Source organism: Alligator mississippiensis, chromosome 15 (genome assembly GCF_030867095.1).
Source record: "Alligator mississippiensis isolate rAllMis1 chromosome 15, rAllMis1, whole genome shotgun sequence".
In the NCBI taxonomy this organism is placed as follows: domain Eukaryota; kingdom Metazoa; phylum Chordata; order Crocodylia; family Alligatoridae; genus Alligator; species Alligator mississippiensis.
In genome coordinates, this window is record NC_081838.1 from 33,378,257 (window position 1) to 33,396,110 (window position 17,854).

General features: G+C 43.1%; 1 protein-coding gene across 1 annotated transcript in view; it reads right to left on the reverse strand.

Moving 5' to 3' along the window:
• The window catches only part of LOC106738559 (mitogen-activated protein kinase kinase kinase kinase 4), an 83,643-nt gene that overhangs the window by 17,743 nt on the left and 48,046 nt on the right, over positions 1 to 17,854 (reverse strand). Inside the window, 9 exon segments of the mRNA XM_059718149.1 lie at positions 401 to 432; positions 434 to 558; positions 4,049 to 4,198; positions 4,745 to 4,845; positions 9,278 to 9,412; positions 11,744 to 11,887; positions 13,614 to 13,772; positions 14,449 to 14,578; positions 15,687 to 15,863. Of these exon segments, the coding sequence (XP_059574132.1) occupies positions 401 to 432; positions 434 to 558; positions 4,049 to 4,198; positions 4,745 to 4,845; positions 9,278 to 9,412; positions 11,744 to 11,887; positions 13,614 to 13,772; positions 14,449 to 14,578; positions 15,687 to 15,863 (1,153 nt within the window).

Consider the following 17,854-nt stretch of genomic DNA (forward strand, 5'->3'; position numbering starts at 1 on the left):
TTAAGCGGTGGACTCTAGGAACCATCACTTTTTTCCCCTTTGTAACTCACTTAAATGAATACCAGGTACAAGAAAAAATAATAACCTGTTGGAAGGCTGCATTCTTCTAAGCAATCTCTGCCTGTGCAGTAAACCCTTTATAGAATAAACACTATGAAATTAATACAACTCAGACCCAAACTCAGGTCCAAATGCAGAGAGCTTTATATAAAATCATGGGCTTGTCATATACATCTACAGAAATGCACATAAATCTTTCTGTGCTTTAGCCATCTGTTTTGCCCAGAAATTGCTTAATGTGCCACACAAACGCTTTCAGATGGATAAAAAGCTAATAGAGAAGTCAAGGTTTCATAGAGCTGAATCTTACATTGAACTAAGTGCTATTTTTTATACATACCTACAGAGGCTGGCATCTCCACCCACTGTAAAAGTTTCTTTTGTGAAGTGCCCATATATATCAATGTAGATTCCTTCATCTTCATAGGCGAGTAAAAGTTCTGTTCCATTAGTATTGGGGAGGATGATAATGGCATGTGGGTGAATAATTCCCTAGATCTGGAATCAAATTGTACAAAGATTTATATCAGGAAATAGATTGAAATTTTAGTGACTGCATCCTTCTAAGTAGCTTGGCAGAGCAATAAAAACAACTGGCTCGCAACTCAGAGAAAGTAAAAGAAATCCCCATGTTAAGAAAGGCTATATAGTTTGCTAGATAACTTTCAGATTAGGCTTCCCTGCCCTTTTAGATATTATAGTAGGTTTGTAAAGAAGTCAATGTTCAATATTTCACTTTATATTTACAAGTCTGCCTTGGTTTAAAGAGCCCAAGGAACATGCGAGACACATGAGATTTACTGGCTTGTCCAAGAAAGGCTGGTATTATATGAAGCAGCAGAAGGCATGTAAGCAGTACTTGAATTCAAAATTGATTGTAGGTAAGAGCAGGGGGATAAGGGGAGTTGGCTGTAGCTTTGTTGGCCTAAGGATATAGGCACACTTTGGGTAAATCTGATATTTTTTTATTAAACCAACTAAAATAGTTGGAAAAATTCTTCTTTGTAAATAAACTGTTGAGTGTGAACACACTTCATCAGGCAGAGGGAGCGTCTGCAGTTGTTTTGTGCTCTCCTGGATGGGATAGAAGCCAGTGTGCAAGGATGCAGGTCAGTGAAAGTGCAAATGCGTGACAGCAAGGGTCAGAGGGGCGAGAGGCAATGGGTGAGAGACAGGTGGGGTGGGGAGGAAATGGAAATAGTGACCTGGTGACCGAATGTAGCTGGGGGAATAACACATACAACCTCCTTGTTTTAGGAACCCAGTACTTGCATTTTCTCTGAGATTACCTTAGCAGAACTCCTGAGCTGAAACAACAGCTCATTAAAACCTTTTCATGTAACAATATTTACGCTAGTTTGAAAGAGCCACCTGAGCTTTCTGAATGCAAGCATTTCTGCACACTCTCTCCTTTCTTTACATACAAGATTCGTTAAAACCATTAAGTGCCTGCTTAAATCCTATTCAGTGCACGCACATCAGGGAAGATGCACCCCACACAAGGTATACAGGCAGCTGGGAGTGCTCCAGAAATGCTCACAGAAACCAACTCACTTCCCAAATGAAAAGGGCTTTATAATAAGTATACAGCTATCAAGTTGGGATTATATGGGAAGTATTTTGAAGACAAGGCAACAACAAAAAACAAAACAAAAAACCCCAGACAATAAGCCTTTCTAATTCCTTTTCTAAAGCACTATCAGAAACCAGATCTTTCTCCTTTATTGACTTAAACATTGCAGTACCCTGATATCAGCACTTTCACAGGACAAGACAAATGGAACTTGACTGTCACTTTCACAAGTCAACAAACACACAGATCTGTCTTTCCCAACATTTATGCATGCAGTCAGGGTACGAGGAACAGTCAAGAAGTACAGAAGCTGTACTTGCCAAGCTGAATACACTCAGGCCAACCACTTGAGCCCGTGTCTCTGCAACCACTATCTCTAACACTAAAACAGGTATCCAGAGCTGGAAAGCAATTTTAACGCGTTGCCTTGGTATTTGCATGAGCAATTGCAGCAGAGAAGAGATGGAGGGAGAGGGAGAGAAGGGGAGAAAAGAGCAGGTAGTGAGTGTAATCTCAATTCAGCCTGTTGAAGCCTTTTTGAGATAATTATCTAGTCTATCAGATGTTTCCTAAAATAACAAATTTACCCAAACAGATACCGTCCACTGTAGCAGCACATTTCAGATCCAGGATTCTTAGGGGAAAATGTATTTTTAGTAAATGCTCTCTTACGGTAGAGCAGACACACCAATGGAGTTGCAGTTCTCGGAAGGGTGCCCCAAATTCAGGGTATTCACCTGGGAAATCTTTTGAGATGTACACAATTATATCAGGAGTCTGTGGCAAAACTAAATCCATTAAAATGACTCGCCCTATCCCTTGCCTTTTATCTTGGGTGATAATTACGTTAATGATCTCTTTGACACTGAATTATTTGCCAGACTTAACCAAGAGAAAGATCCCTGTGTGCAGACAATCCTGGGCAGATTAATGAACTGGTGTGAACTTTGAATGGTGCCTTAACTAATACAGCTATTAGCTGTTAGATTAAATAAACTACTTCTAATATCTGAATCAAGTCCCCTCCACGATATAGCAAGGAATTCCATATACTCATTAATTATCAAGAAAGGTACCTGGTGACTGCAAACACTATTTTTGACAAAGTTGAATGGGTGGCCTGTTTGCTGGGTGAGATGGGGGAGACTGTGCGGGGTTGGGATGCTCTTAAGTAGGACTGCCCAGAGTAGGATACCATAATGGTAAGAGTTCATTTGGCCAGAAAATGAGGCTGTAGGATGCTTACAAATAAAACTAGTTTGAGGCACATGCTGCAGAGCTCATATCTAGATCTGGATTTCTCCAAACTCACAGGATTTGCTTCTTTCATATTGTAGCTGGGCTTTGATCTTGCAATGTAATCCAAACCAAGTACCTACAACATCCCCCTGATCTCAGTGAGGCTGCGTCGGTAGCGTAGAGGTACCATAGCAGGACTGGAACATTTGGCTGCTACCTGCCCATATTTCTATGCGTTTCTGAACGCACTGTTTCTGGTTGAGGCCATTTCCATACAAGTAGGCAGCAGCAGGCTAGAAGAAGGTTACAAACAGAATAATAGCACTGGACTACATAGCATCAGGCCTCTCGCTCTTTTGGAGGAATTATTTCCCTGTTGGATTATCTAAGTTTTTAGAGGTTGCTCTGGGCACTATGGAAACCAGTAAGTTTATTTAACTGGGGCTTCCATTTCAGGTGCAGCATCAGAGGGGCAAACCCCATTTTAAAAGTGAAGATCTGATCTGGAATCACTTAAAAATGAGACATTGGCTCTACTCATGGGGGAAGCTATACATATATCTGCTAAGAGACGTAGGAATTGAGGCTTAAGGCTGAAGTAAACTTTACCCATACCTGGAAACCGACTACACATAGCTCCTCCTGCTAACATTATGGGTGCTCTAACTTGGTACAGCATCACGATACAAAGGTGGTATTCATCCAAAGACCAAACTGGATTCTACAAACTGCTATGACATCCTTTCTGATCAGGGCCAATTTTCAAGTTAATATAATTATAGTTTAATCAGCTTGGCATCACTATTAAAAAAAAAATATATATATATAAATAAATAAATAAAAAAAAAAAACTTATGAAGAGGCTAAAAAAATACCTAATTAACATAGCAGCTCTAGGTACTCCATTCCCAATGCATGGCTTAGATGTTCTTTAGCTCAGTCATAAACCTACAGAAAGCCTCAGGAAAAACAGGGATCAGGCATAGGAAATAGATCATAAAACTGAATCTTGGAGACCTTAAAGTGCTGGAACAATAACACTGTGTTCCTAGCCCAGACCCTGTTTTTTCAGAAGATCCAAAATAAGGTCCAAAATATTCAGCCAGTCACTATTAATTGACATCCATGAGAAAAAGATGGAAATGACTCGATTATTTCAGATGACAAGTATCTTACGTGTGTCGGCAAGTACAGATCGTACACAAATCCCGAGTCCACATCAATGGCATGAAATCCTACTAATGAGCCATAGATCACTTTTAACCGTTGTCCATTTTCAACTGTCAGGTCAACTGACAGTGGTTTGTGATGAAGTGAAATGAAGGACTGAAAGAGAAAAATCAGGTATATATTCCTAAAGCGTTGATAAGATTAACACCCGAGTGACTGGTTTTAGGTTCTTTTTATGACTATGACCTCTTTTCATGTGTACTCAATTTAGATGCAGGCTCAAATACCTAAAAACAAGGCTCAAGGCATTACGTATCCAACTCCCACTGACTTTCATAGGGACGTGTGGACCATCATCATCAAGGGCCCCTAAAACTCCCTCGTTTTTCAAACAAGGCCCATTGTAAGAACTTTTGAAATTTCCACCCTTTTCACTCATTTCCCTAACTTGAGGATGTGAGGGAGAATTTTGTTTTGGTATCCAAACATATTTTCAAATAAGATACTACAAAAACTGGTCACTTCTTGTGAAACCATATCTGAAGTATTTATGAGAGAACTGGCATTTGCAGTTGTCTAAAGGATCTAAAAAGTGTGTCCGCTCACTCCTTAATTAAAAATAAATGTAACACAAAGCAACACAAGCAGAAACGAACAGAAAGTGATAATGGCATGTTCAAACCGAGATGGCAGTCTACTCACCTTGAAAGCCATAAATTTGTGATACGGCTTTGGAGCCCAAGCATAGACTTAGACGGAGTTTTTCAAAGCAACAACAAGAAATTTGATTCTCTCATATTTCACTACAATATAAAAGGAAGAATTATTTTGCTTTCAGAGAGACACGCATTGGAAATACTTGGGGCTCAGATTTGATGATTTTATACACACCCTAAAATTTCGCAGAGATTATTTGTGGACAGTCATGTTCAGTTAATTAAAGCATAAGAATGTGGCTTTTGATATTCAATGTAAGTAACATTACTTACAATGAATATTTCTTTGACTGTGAGCTTACAGGTCAAAACCTTTCAATGATACAGCCACTGCTTACTATTTTTACTATGTAGCACCCAAATGGGTGCTAAGTACTTTGCATACAATAAAGACAAGTCAGTGTCTTAAAAAGCATTTGATACATGGTCCTGATTCCATAAACACATTTACACACAAGTAACATTACTCAGACTCAGGAGCACATAGAGGATGGGGCTCAGGCAGTCACTTGGCAGGTAAAGGGATATAGTGGCTGCCTCCACAGGAAGGAGGCAATGCAAAACTATTATTATTTTAATGAAGCCGTGACTCCTCTTCAGCCTGAGCTGCTTTCCAGCATTCAAACTTTTCACAGGTGGGTATACAGAGGCACAGACAGGTCTGTATCCTGCTTTTAAGTAGTGTGTTAATGGCATTTGATAACAGTAAGCAAGCTCTTCAGACTGGATATATGGATCACGTGGTCATTTTCTATTCCCAGACTGGAAGAGCATAAACCCAGGGTTAGGCTATTGCAATAAGTTACACCTACAGTCTGAGCTCATGTTCATTTACTTTTCCATTATGGAAGTCTTCAGTGGGCAGAGGACTGTCCCTTGTATGCCTCTTGGCCCTGTTGGTATCAAATAACTTTACAAATGGATTAGTCCTCACACCAGTCTGTAACAGGGAGCCAAAAGTTCCTGTTACTTTAAAGGAGAGAGCAGCAAATCAAGCTTGCTATGTGGGGGCTGGCACCTGGGTGGCTAGGAAGCAGGCTAGCTGCTAGAGAGCTAGCTGCCAGAAAGCAAGCAGCCCAGGGTAGGAGCTAGCACCTGGGGAGACTGTCCTGTAACTCGCTGCTCCACGGCAAGCAGCTAAGAGGCAGACATCTAGGGAGTCCAGAAGTGGAAGCTGTGAGAAGCTGAGCTAAGCCGTAGCAAGGAAAGGCAAGCTGGTCATCAGGCCAAAAGGGAAACTCCAGTGGGTGGCTGAAGAGCCAACGTGGCAGGAAGGGTTGGGACTTTGGAGGCATGTAAGACCAGCACCTGAGCCCAGGCAGGTAGCAGGGAGAGGAGCTCCTGAGAGAGGAGGGCTGCAGGAGGCAGCCCGGCAGGCACCCAAGCCACCCAAGAGAGCTAGGATGAGAGGGCTCCAAGGGAGGTATGGCTCGTGGGGACACTGAGCTGGGGTGGGAAGACTTTTAGCTTGCAAGGCAGCTTGCTTATGTTTATGTTGCATACATGTTCTTATTAAGAACCAGAGGATGGGGCTGTGGCTACAGGGGAGGTAAGGAGGCCATGGAGGGGTGCCTGGTGGGCACTTAGCCTGGGGTCAAGGACCCAGAGGGCTGTGGGTTGAGGCTAAGAGAGGCCAGGCCAGTGACAGAAGTCTGGTCTGGAGTCAGAAGACTGGGGTAGCAAAAACAGCCTGGCCTGGGGTCAGGAACCCAGAAAGCAGAGGGCTGGGATAGGGTTACAGCCACCATGCGAGGGCCAGGAGCCCAGAAGGCTGGGGCCAAAGCCATAGCATGGATTAGAGTCAGACCCAGAGAAAAGAGAGGGCCTTGCAAGGGCCAAGGGGCCCAGTGGACAGCTTGAAGTACCAATCTGCGAAGCACGGTGTGGCTGTAGGGGAGGAAGGTGGTCACAGATAGCCCTTAAGGGCATAGACGAGGTCAGGAGGGCTCTCACTTAGGGCTTAAAGGATAGGACTGGGGGACCAGCCGGGTAAAGGAAGGCCAAAGCAGGCTGGGGCTTGCTCTGGGACCCTGGGGCAGCCTCCTTTCTACAATAAAATAATACCATCAAGGCATGGTAGGTGGGAGGAAGAAGGAGGGTGGTCTGAGGAGCCATGTGGTCACCAGGGTCATAGCCACCCATGGGGTCTGGTCCTGTTACACACCCCTATGAATGAAGCAAATATATTACATCCATACTAAAGGCTCAGAGAGGTTACATCCTCTATTGCATTCTTATGGCACGAGCTGAGGATGGAAAAACTTATCCCACCACCAGTTCTGCACATCATTGGTCACGTTTCTTACTTGGCTGGTTTTCTATTGGCATTGGAGGTCCTAGGCCCACTTTGCTGTACAAACATAATGAAAATCCAATCATGAGGGACTTGGTCACCTAAATAAACTGACTCTACTTTTATTTCTATCTACTGAGATGGGAATCAGCATTAGCATTTGGCTGCAGAAGGGATCAGAGAGAAATGACTGGGTAAATCCTTTCTGAAATAATTGAATAATAATAATAATTTTAGGAAGGATTTGATATAAAAAAAAATATTAAAACGCACATTAGCTTTGTTGGGTATGCTATCCCTCACCTCTCATGTACAGTTACAAGAACAGTGACAGACAGAGGCTACTTTTTAGGCTTTATTCTCATCTCAGCGTCCATATGGAGGTTACCTCTCCATGCACTGGAGCAGTAGTGGATTCCCAGTGTTTTGAGATCACAGGCCACTTATGAAGGGAACAATTCTCCAAGTTGATTAACCTCACTGGGATCCTTCCCAGCAAATGCAGAACTCTGCACAGCAAACTGAGCCCTTCTGTGTGCTTCATGTTAATCCTCAGCATTTGCCTTGGAAACAGAACAGAGCTTACATATTCCCTTTCTTCCCATTGCACATTCAGTGTTTGCATTGAAAATTAGAGCCAGGCTCTCGAAAAGGATGCAGGTGTTACACAAGTGAGTGACAGCTCAGCACCAAGAGAAGAGGGAGGGCTGAGCCCATGCCACTCAGCCCCTCTGCATTTTACACTGGTACCTAGAGGCAGTTCGGTGAGTGGATGGGGTTGGACAAGCCTGGGGTAGCAATGAGACCCTCCAGTCTAGGCAGAGAGAAGTAAAAATATCATTTTCTTCCTCTCTACGGAAAAAAAAAAAAAAACAGCCATAAGGGCAAAGGTCAGAACATGCAAGGATTTGCCAACAGGAAAATAATAGCGGCTGCTCTCCCCAAACAGCTTGCAGCCAATTTTATAAGCAGCCAAGCTTGCTTTAGAGGCAAGTGGAGCAGGCAATTATATAGGGGGTGTGCTCTGCAAACTCCAAGGGCTTCTCCACAGCCTCAGCAGGTGTAACCAAACTCTGGCCAACTGAAAGTTGCAAGGTGAAACTATTCTAATGGGCTTTTTGTCCAGAGCTAGCAGGGGGCACTCCGAGGGAGCGACAGTTTCTGTGGCTCAGAGAGAGCCTTCTGCTCCAATGTTTGTTCAGCTGAGTTACGGGATTGTATAACTCTCACTCATCCGCCCAGTAGTTACAAAGCAATGTGCATTTAAATCTAGGAACCCTTTTTTTTTTTTTTTTTTTTTATAAACGTAAAAACAAGTAGCTAGAGCCAAGATAAATGGAGTTTCAGCAAGACTACTATGAAAATAACTACAGGTTCCCATATATCATTTCACTTTTTCTCTTCAATTTAGTCATTGACTATGGCAATTTTAAAGTATTGTGCTGTAAAAGCAAAAGAAATAAGACAGAGTATAAGACCTCTGCCATTATCCCATCCTTCACAACCCCACAGACATCATTTTGCTACACTGCTTGGGGAGGTGCCATTTTAATACAGCTCCTTTAAATATAATCAAATCTATTTTATATTCTGCTCTAGTGCCCATCAGGGTGCTAACATTATAACAACATCACACCCTACTGGTGTTCATCTTCAAGAGCTGTTTGAGCCAGAGGCTGAATAAAGATTTTTCAGCTACTCTGGCATTAACTGCATTTTATAGTCACTTAAGTGTAGTGTAACTTTAAAAATGTATATTTGGTTCTTGTATAATATACAACACAAGGGTGAACTGGAGAACACCCAACACAATCAGTTATCTGCAGACATCCCATAGATGCTGTTTCTAATTTACCAGCAGGTATTCAGGGCTAATAAAGGAGATTGTTATCAGGGAGGTGAAAAATGTCAGCACAGATCGGATGCCAGCCGATCAGAGCACTGAAATCATTGCCTGAGCAACCACACACAGCTACCATTCAGTTTAGCTAGGCTTTGCAGCTAATAACACCATGTTGTCGTAGTAATGGCTACAAAGGCAGGAACAATCTGGAATTAAAAGGAACGAAGAGTCCATGATACACAGCAGGGGAGTTTGAAGAGAGCTCAAATCCATTAAAGCCCATGTGTAATTTTTACAAACAGGTTAAAAAAAAGGGTGGGGAGGAGGGGAGTGCTTGAGAGGAGCTGTGTAGAGAGATTTAGGATGAACCAAATGAAGCTTACCGACTTTGTAGTGTATGCAGCCTTCCAAGTCTCCCACGGACACCCAGCCTTGTCACTTCTCCACTTCTGGATCTTTGTGCAAAATCTTGTTTCTTAACGATGATAAATAATAAACCCTCAGCTTATTCTTTTTACCTGACATTTACAGGAGAGAAGGTGAGATATACTATTTTAATTCTGTGCAGTGCAAACCTGCAGTATTCATTTGCTGGAGCTTACATGATCCAGTGCAGGGAGCTTTTACTGTTACAAGCTGGGCCATGTGAGAAGAGAGGCTATCAGTGTAGAAGGTAATACTGTTTTGTGTTGACATCTTACATAGAGATTGATACACCAATGACATGCCAGCCCTCTCCATATCTGCACTTATATTTTTTGCCTCTTTCCCAAGTTTTCATGCAACAGTCTTTCCTCCACCATAGAATTTTATTTTTTTCGTTTGCACCTAAAAAGGCTCTCCCAGGGCAAAGGGAGAAATACAGACATTTCCTTAAAAAGCCATTCTGAATAGATACATTTCTTTAGCTCTGATTACTTTACAGCCTCTTGTGATAACATCTATTCTCTTTTCCTGGTTGAGGTATTTATTTCATCCTTCTTTACCTTTGGATGTCAGAGGCATATAAGGTATATAGTAATCTAGACTGGAAAAAGGCTCCAGATGTTGCATCACATAGAAATTTGGACATAGGCCATCAGGGAAGTATAGTTTTCACCTGTGCTACATGTAGTGTGCAGGTTTGTTATTACCCTGAAATAGAATAGTTTTCTGATAGCATACTGTTAGGTTTACAATAATTTGGATTATTAAGAAGTATTAGCTTTACAGCTGAATACAAGGCATGACCTGTGGCCTAGCAATGCAGCTGACCGCAAGGCAGAATGATAGCTAAGCCTTTGCTTGTGTCATGTAATCATTTTAACTGTATTAAGCATTTTCTGAGTTAAAAAGTGGATCTGTGTCTGTGTGCTGAAAAATCAGCTACAGCAAGAAGTAAGATAAGACAGGGAAACCATTGTTCTGGGTGCAGTGGTTGTGTCCTTGAGAAGTATCTACTACTGTGTAAGGTTTTGCTAACGTATTATAATGTTACTGTTATTTAACTTTTAGCTTTTAAAAAAGTGCTAGTTCAGCTTAATAGAAATATGCTGTTACAAAGATTTGTAAAGCACCGCCCAAATATTGCTTTTTTGTTAACCCTGTAAGTCTTGCCTTATTGTAATAAGTATAAAAGATCGCCTCACCCTTGAGGGGGGGCCATTTTGCCTTTTGCTGGCTTTATGGTCTTTGCTCGAGCAAATAAACAGCTGTCTTTCTTTACCCGCGTTGTCTGTCTATCAAATTACAGCTAGACAACGAACCTTAGGGAGGTTTCTCCCACCACATACATATGCTGCGTCTAGTCAGCATATTAAAAGAAGCTAGTTCATCCCTATCTGTGTGACGTTCTGATCCTGTAAAGCACTGAACATCCTTAACTCCCCCTAAGGTCAATGGAAGTCATAGACCTCAGCAATTCTTGCAGTCTTATGTACACAGGAGATGCAGATGTTGTTTTGGTTAAGTAACACAGCACTGATACTAGTTTGCAGGGCAGGGAATGGCTTGATTTTGTAGCTTGTTGGCTGTACGGTAATATTATACAACGAATAAACCCAGGCTTACTCAGAAACAATGGGATGATTGTAGCCAGTAAGTTTTAAGAGTCCAATACACAGGCCACATCCAGACAAGTAGGGGCATGAGCTGGCAGCGGCACAAATAGAAGTTGTGGCCGCTACTTTGTGCCTGAGTGCACGCCCCTGCATGTGTGCTTTATTGAGGGACAAATTGTCCCACTGTGGGCAAACTGCCCTTGCCCAGCTCTTCCCAGCTATTCAGCCAGGGAGAGCTGGAGGCTGGGGCCAGCATCTGTGCTGGCCTCAGCAATATACATTGGTGGCCTGGTAGTATGCTTGGAGCAGCAGGAGAACAACTCAGACAGCACAGAGGCCTGGCTGGCATCCAGAGCATTGCTCTGGAGGGTCAGGCCTCTGTTTGATACCCACTTTTTTTGCGTGGTTTGTGCCATTTTTTTTTCTTTTCCCCAGTGACTTTTTTTGCTACCAGGGAATCCCAGGAGCAAATTTTGCCACTGCACTAGAAATTTGTAGCATATTTTACCATTTACTGCATGCGTTTTGCGGCACCACAAATCGTGCGCCCCTGCTCGTCTGGATGCAGCCAGTTTGTATATCCCCACAGACCATTTGACATATTAAACAGGTAGTAAAATGTCCTGAATCTCCTCTGAATCTGAAACAAGGAGGTCTTAGCAAGTGAAGACAATACAAATGTACTTTCCTGTGAACAGCTCCTTTACGGTGTCCTACAGGAATCAAGTGTATAACCTACTTTACAACCTAATTCTTTGTAATTTCTTCCCACCCCACAGTGGAACAGCTACTTTTAGACAGCAAACAAACCTGAGATGGTAATTAGCACATTGAGTCCTTCCAGAACATCCATTTGCTGGAATCGTCTCCTTGAAATCAGTGAGTAAACTCGTCCTTGACCACTTCTGTCCAGCAGCCACAGCCCATTCTCCATGCCCACTAGTAAGTTTACTCCTGTTAATAAATGAAAAACAACCATAAATCATCCACTGAAGCACAGCCCGTTTCAACTGTAATTGCTTTTCTGTAATTGATTCCCTTCAGTCTTCTGTTTCTTAAACTCGACTCGTATTTTCTCCATCACTATTCAGTCAACCTCCTGATCTAAGTGACTTAAAAAATCTGATCCTGTAAGGATACACTCGGGCCCCTCCCTAGCATAATATTTAAGTACCCCTGTGACGTCATCTTAAGTACTTCCGATGAAGTCAACCTGTACTTAAAGTGCAAGGAAAATGTTTTGTGGATGAGAACTTCCAACACCAACTGTGACCGTCACACAATTTCTACTAACCCTCTCAGTATTATGGAGGATGATTTCATTGTCCCTTTGGATATACAAACCAGCCCCAAAACTTCACCCTCAAATTCCATGAGATGTGCAGAATGTAATAGAAAAAGGATAACAGATGCTAGGAGGTGGGTTTTTCAAGTGTAAAGTATTCTGTGTTTTTAAAGATAGTTCTGAACACCAAATTAAAAGAATTAATTAATCCAAAAACTAATTGCTCCCACAGAAGTTAAGGCTCCAGTGAACTGCTGACAAACTGATTTACCTGGAACAAGAAATCTGTTTGGCTGGCACGATCAGTACATTTCCTAATTGGTAGGTTCTACTGGAAATAATGAAACAGCATAAGGTATCGCACTGCAAGATGCAAACATTTGTATTGGCAACGCTCTGCCGAGGACCTGGGACTCTTCAGCCTGAGCACGCACATAATTACAGACCTTGCTACGCAATTCTGTTCTTAATTTAAAATCTTGGCCTTCTTTAAACACACGAAGCAGAACCCGTGAAGCTGTAAACTGGAAATTTGCATTTCCTTTGGATAATGTTTCTCCCATTTTATTTTAAATTTTATTTTTCATTTCAAGCTCAGGCTCAACTGGAGGGAAAATACTGTGTCAGCTCCTCGGACCTCATGCTTTTCTTGTTAGATGGATGATTAAAACAATCTGAGCATATGGGCACTGAGAAATGGGGACCAGGTCCTTACTGGTTAAACTGGACAACTCCACTGGAATTAGATTGGCACCAACTGAAGCTATGGCTAGAGGTTCCCTTTGTAAAAGGGTGATCCTACAAGGGATCCCTCTTGGGAAGTCAGTGAAAGCAGGACTGATGTTTTCACAGGATCAAAGTAAGACAAGAATATTGATCTGTGCGAGTCTCTAGCTGATAACGTGCCCACAGAAAGACTCCATGGAGCAGGTAGATGTGAGGGCAGGGCACGAACTGCAAAGGTTTTACATTTGGAATTACTGCCACTTGAGGGATCACTTGGCAAACCTCTGCACTTCATTCTACTAAGGAAGATAAACTAAGTATCATGCAACTCACTGTGGGAATTTCTCTGACAAGACCTTGAAAACCTTGATCCTATGGGAGGAAATTATGATCCCTTGGCTTTTTCTATGAGTAAGATATTAATTCTGCACCCTAACCAATGTGTCCTCCCACCCTGCTGTAGGGAACTCAACAGTAATTCATCTGGCTTTCACCTTCCACCTCTGGGGTGGGTTCAACTGAACAGTGCGTAGGCATGTAGCCAATGAATCACTTTGGAACAAACAATGCAATAAACCAATGTAAAATCTTAACTTAGCAGGCACTGTCAGAAATACGCTCCCTATCTGTTTTTTACCTGTACATATACCTGTCTACATCTAAGCTTACCCCACAAAGCAGCACAAAGGATCTCCGAGTTAAATTTCTTCTTGTATTTGCGAATTTCTGGACTGTCGCTCTGTGGACGGATATTGGTTGGGTTGACATTGACAACAGAGCCTTTCCTTGCGTTTTCTCTCCTGACAGGTTCTGGTTTTGCACTAGATGCTGGGAGAAAAGACATACAGAGTCATGAAAAATGGAAGCCACCCGTAACACTATTTTCAGCGGGGGCAGATGACAGAACAAGGAGCAATGGGCTCAAGTTGCAGCAAGGGAAGTTTAGGTTAGATTTTAGGAGAAACGTTCTCACGAGGAGGGTGGTGAAGCTTTGGAACAGGTTACCCAGAGAGGCTGTGGGATCTCCATCCTTGGAGGTTTTCAAGACCCAGCTAGACAAAGCCTTGGCTGGAATGATGTAGCTGGGGCTGGTTCTGCTTTGAGCAGGGGGTTGGACTAGATGCAACCTCCTGAGGTCCTTTCCAGCCCTCATTTTTTATGGTTTTATAAACATCTCACATGTGAATTGCTTGTAGCAAGTTAAAAGCTACTCCAAGGATCATCGTACTTCAACACTTTCCACAAAACTTAAGATAGCATTAGCAAGAACCATATGTCTACACAGTTTCTGAAGTATGCATAAATAAGTGTTTTAATAATGCAACGACAGAGCGGGACATACTCCATCAGGAACATGGGCAGAACAGTTCACTGAAATCCAGCACCATCAACATGGTTTCAGTAAGTAACTAGAAAATTAAGGTTTCAACAGCCAAAAAAGAAGCCTCCTTTTCTTTGCAACCAACTAGCCATGACAATTTACAAAAAAAGGAAACACACTCACGAGAACTACATGTTGATCCCGCAGGACTGGTGGGAGGGGAGATTTGTAGAAGCCGAGGGTCTATGAATGAAGTAAATGATACTGTAGATGATGTACTGCTTTTTGAGGGGGTGCTTTCAGTGCTTGATGCCTGCAATGAAAAACAAGGCCAGCTTGATATTAGGGAAGCAGACATTATGCATCGATGCCAGTATATGCATACTATACCATTAGATGCAGACACTAATTCTGCAGCCAAGTTCTACAGTACAAATTCAATTCCTCCATAGGAAGCCTAAGGAGAAAGTTGGGACAAGGCTCCTCACCAGGCACAGCAGTGCAATGAAATAATTGGCCCCAAGGGGAAGACTAAGGGGAAGAGGCACCTCACTGCTCCCTGATTTGGAGCAGGGCATTACTCAGACTTTCCAAGGAGGATACTGCTGTGGTAGCCAGTGCCCTTTTTGGAGGCTCTTTCCCATGATGGAGTATTCCTTGCACCCACTAACATGCTCTCTCTCTCTCCCCACCTTTCAAGCCACCCTTGGACTGGTTCTGCTAGCAATTTTCCATTGATGTTGCTGATGCACATTTTTTCAGTCTGTGCCCTATTTGCATAGTGTTTAGTGTTACAGAGCACAGGGAGGATGAGCCACTAAGGCAGCCACTAGTGCAGGGCTGAGCGCATTTCACTGTGGGAAGTGGGGAAAAGAACAGTAACTGCCAAACCATTTTTTGCTTGTGCAGAAGAGGAGTGACAGGAAGGAGATGAAGAGCAAGGGGACAGAGGGATGGGAGGAATGGATGGAGGAACAGATTAGCAAGTTCTTTCAGCCATGGCTTTATGGCCTCCCTGTAGAGCCTGGGACTGCTGCCAAGGAACAAGCCTTGCCCAGTCTCTCCTGCTCTGCACGTGCACGCAGGGATGAGAACTTTGCAAACTCCTGGGCATGTTCCCCCAGCACAGTACTCAGTCCCCGGCCCTGGTCTTGTGCTCAGGACCTCTCTGAGCCATCTATGCTCCCAATTGCTGAGGCTGGCCAAGCACAATGCCGGGCTGAGTGGGTGGGAACCTTTCTTGGCATTAGTCCCAGGCTCAACGGGGAGGCAGCACAGACATTGCCTCAGAGAAGAGAGGGATCAGAGGTAACCGGTCTCTCCAGAAAGAGTGGCTCCAGGCAACTGAATCAAACTCTGGGTCCCTTTGCCCAAGGAGAAACGAGGGCTATTGCAGTGAGTCTTGAAGCTGGAAGCTGTACCTTATTATTCGCGGATTTTTTCTGGGCTCCCTGACTATTCTGCGTAACCTTTTGCTGGTTTGTTGAGGAGTCAGAAATCTGGCTTTGCTGGAGGAGATCTGGCAGGAGATAGTTCTGGTTGTTTATGCTCCAAAGCCCTTCGTAGGTGCTGGAACTTTGTTTCCCTCCAAATTTATCCTGCACAGGAGACGAGGTTTGGAAGTTACAACTCATTGTCTGACACACTTGCACCCTATTGTGTAACATGTGGAAGTGTAACTCGGCCTAAGATCACCGATGTCAGATCCAGGATCTGAACTCAAAAGTGTCTCGATCCCAGCATTGCATTACACCAGGGTTCTTCATTAAACCTTTCACTTGCATTAGTTGCAAGGTTTCATTATAAAAGTGTCACATTCATTCAAGATGGGTCAGCTTTGCCAACAAAAGGCACTTTCGTGTTGCAACATTCCCTAATAGGACCGCAGCCCATTGCTAACAGGCAACTCCATGTAACTTAGGCAAGTTACAAGCCATTGCATAAGCAGGACCTAGAGATATAGCAGGGCAGAAGGTGACGGGGGGCAATGGCCATCACAAAAAAAAACCAAACCCGAGGACAGGGAAACCAGGGCCACCAGTTTTCAGCTAGAGGAAGAGACGCAGCTTGAGCTGGGATCTGTAAACGGTCCTGGGAAGGGCAAACTGCGCTCCCGATGGCAAGGACAGTATGGAAGGATGCACCCCCCAACTGTGAAGTATCAAGGAGAAGGTCGGAGCTGAGGACCAAGGTCATTTCCTGAGATACAGGAAAGGATGAGATGCTAAATTTCACATCAGATATTTCTTCCTTTGTGTTTTTTTTGCCTTGATAAAACAAGAGCCCAATTTCTGGCTAGCTGAATCCAAGGCAGTTCTCAGGGCAGTTCACTGCCTGTGACAAACAGCCTGCTGAAACCTTATAGAATGCCAGCCAATATATCTAAACACAAAAGGAAGTCATTTTAAATAGAAACCATTTTCCATTTAAAAGTCATTAATTGCAAGTTAAAGGGATGCCATGAATAATTTTCTATTCTTCTTGATTGTGTTTTCAAAATTCATCATTTATTTATGATTTTCTCTTGGAAGCGGGGCCCTCAGTGCTCTTCCCCTAAAAGGGTTCTTCATGGGGTGCGGGGCGGGGGGAATGCCATCTAATTCTTTCCCCCAAGGTCAAAGGACCAAATGACTAAAGCTCAGTGGTCTAGCTTGGGGTTAGAGAACTGGTGCCCTCTTCCTAGCCCCATCACCGACGTCTCTGAGACAGCAGTCAGGATGTTCAATCTCACTCGGCTTCACCTTCACCCTCTGCTGAATGAGAACAAATTCATTCAAGTTTGAAAAGTGCTTTAAAGGGATGTATAAAAGAAAGGTGTCTCCACAAATGCAAACATTGCCCTTATTAGCGTTTGTGTTTCCAAGGCAGTGACAGAGAATATAGCTTCTTGCAGTGGTTTGATTTTACTTGATTGTGTCTCTGCCTTATACCCACAAGACTAGCCTGTGCTCTGGAAGTAGCGGGTGCCTGTAGACATGGGGGAAGGCTGCTCTGGTGTGCTGCAATTACAGCACATCAGGACAGACTTCATTAATTGATTAATGGAGTTTGCTGGAGTGTGCCAATTAGCGCACTCCAGCAGCCTCTATGTCTCCTGTATTAGCGATGAGCTTTAGTTAAAGCGCCCCGCTGCCATTTTGATATGTGAGAGGCTGTGGGCACTTTAATTACAGAGGCTTTAATTAAAGTGCCCTCCTCCCGGAGCGCATTTAAAAATGTCCAGTGTTTCCTTGGTAAAGCAGTGGAGCCGAACCCAAAGAGGGCAACTGAGAGAGCACCACGATGCTTTGTGGGCCTCCTTTGTCTTTAAATGAACAGGCCTGATGTGATTCTCCTTCAGGCAATATTTTAAGAAGTGAGAAGATATTTTTCTCTACGCTGTAAAGGTTATAAAGTAGGTCAAGGCTGTCAGCTAGTGGCAATAATCCAAATGATGTATTATTATTGATAGCAGTGCTTCATTTAGGCTCTGCTAAATGAAAGGCTTTGTGCCTTTAATAAATGTGTTGATATGAAAAGCTCCTATACCTGGAAAGTAACTAGTCTATGAGTGGATTATTATAAGGAAAAAAAAAAACCTGATATAGGA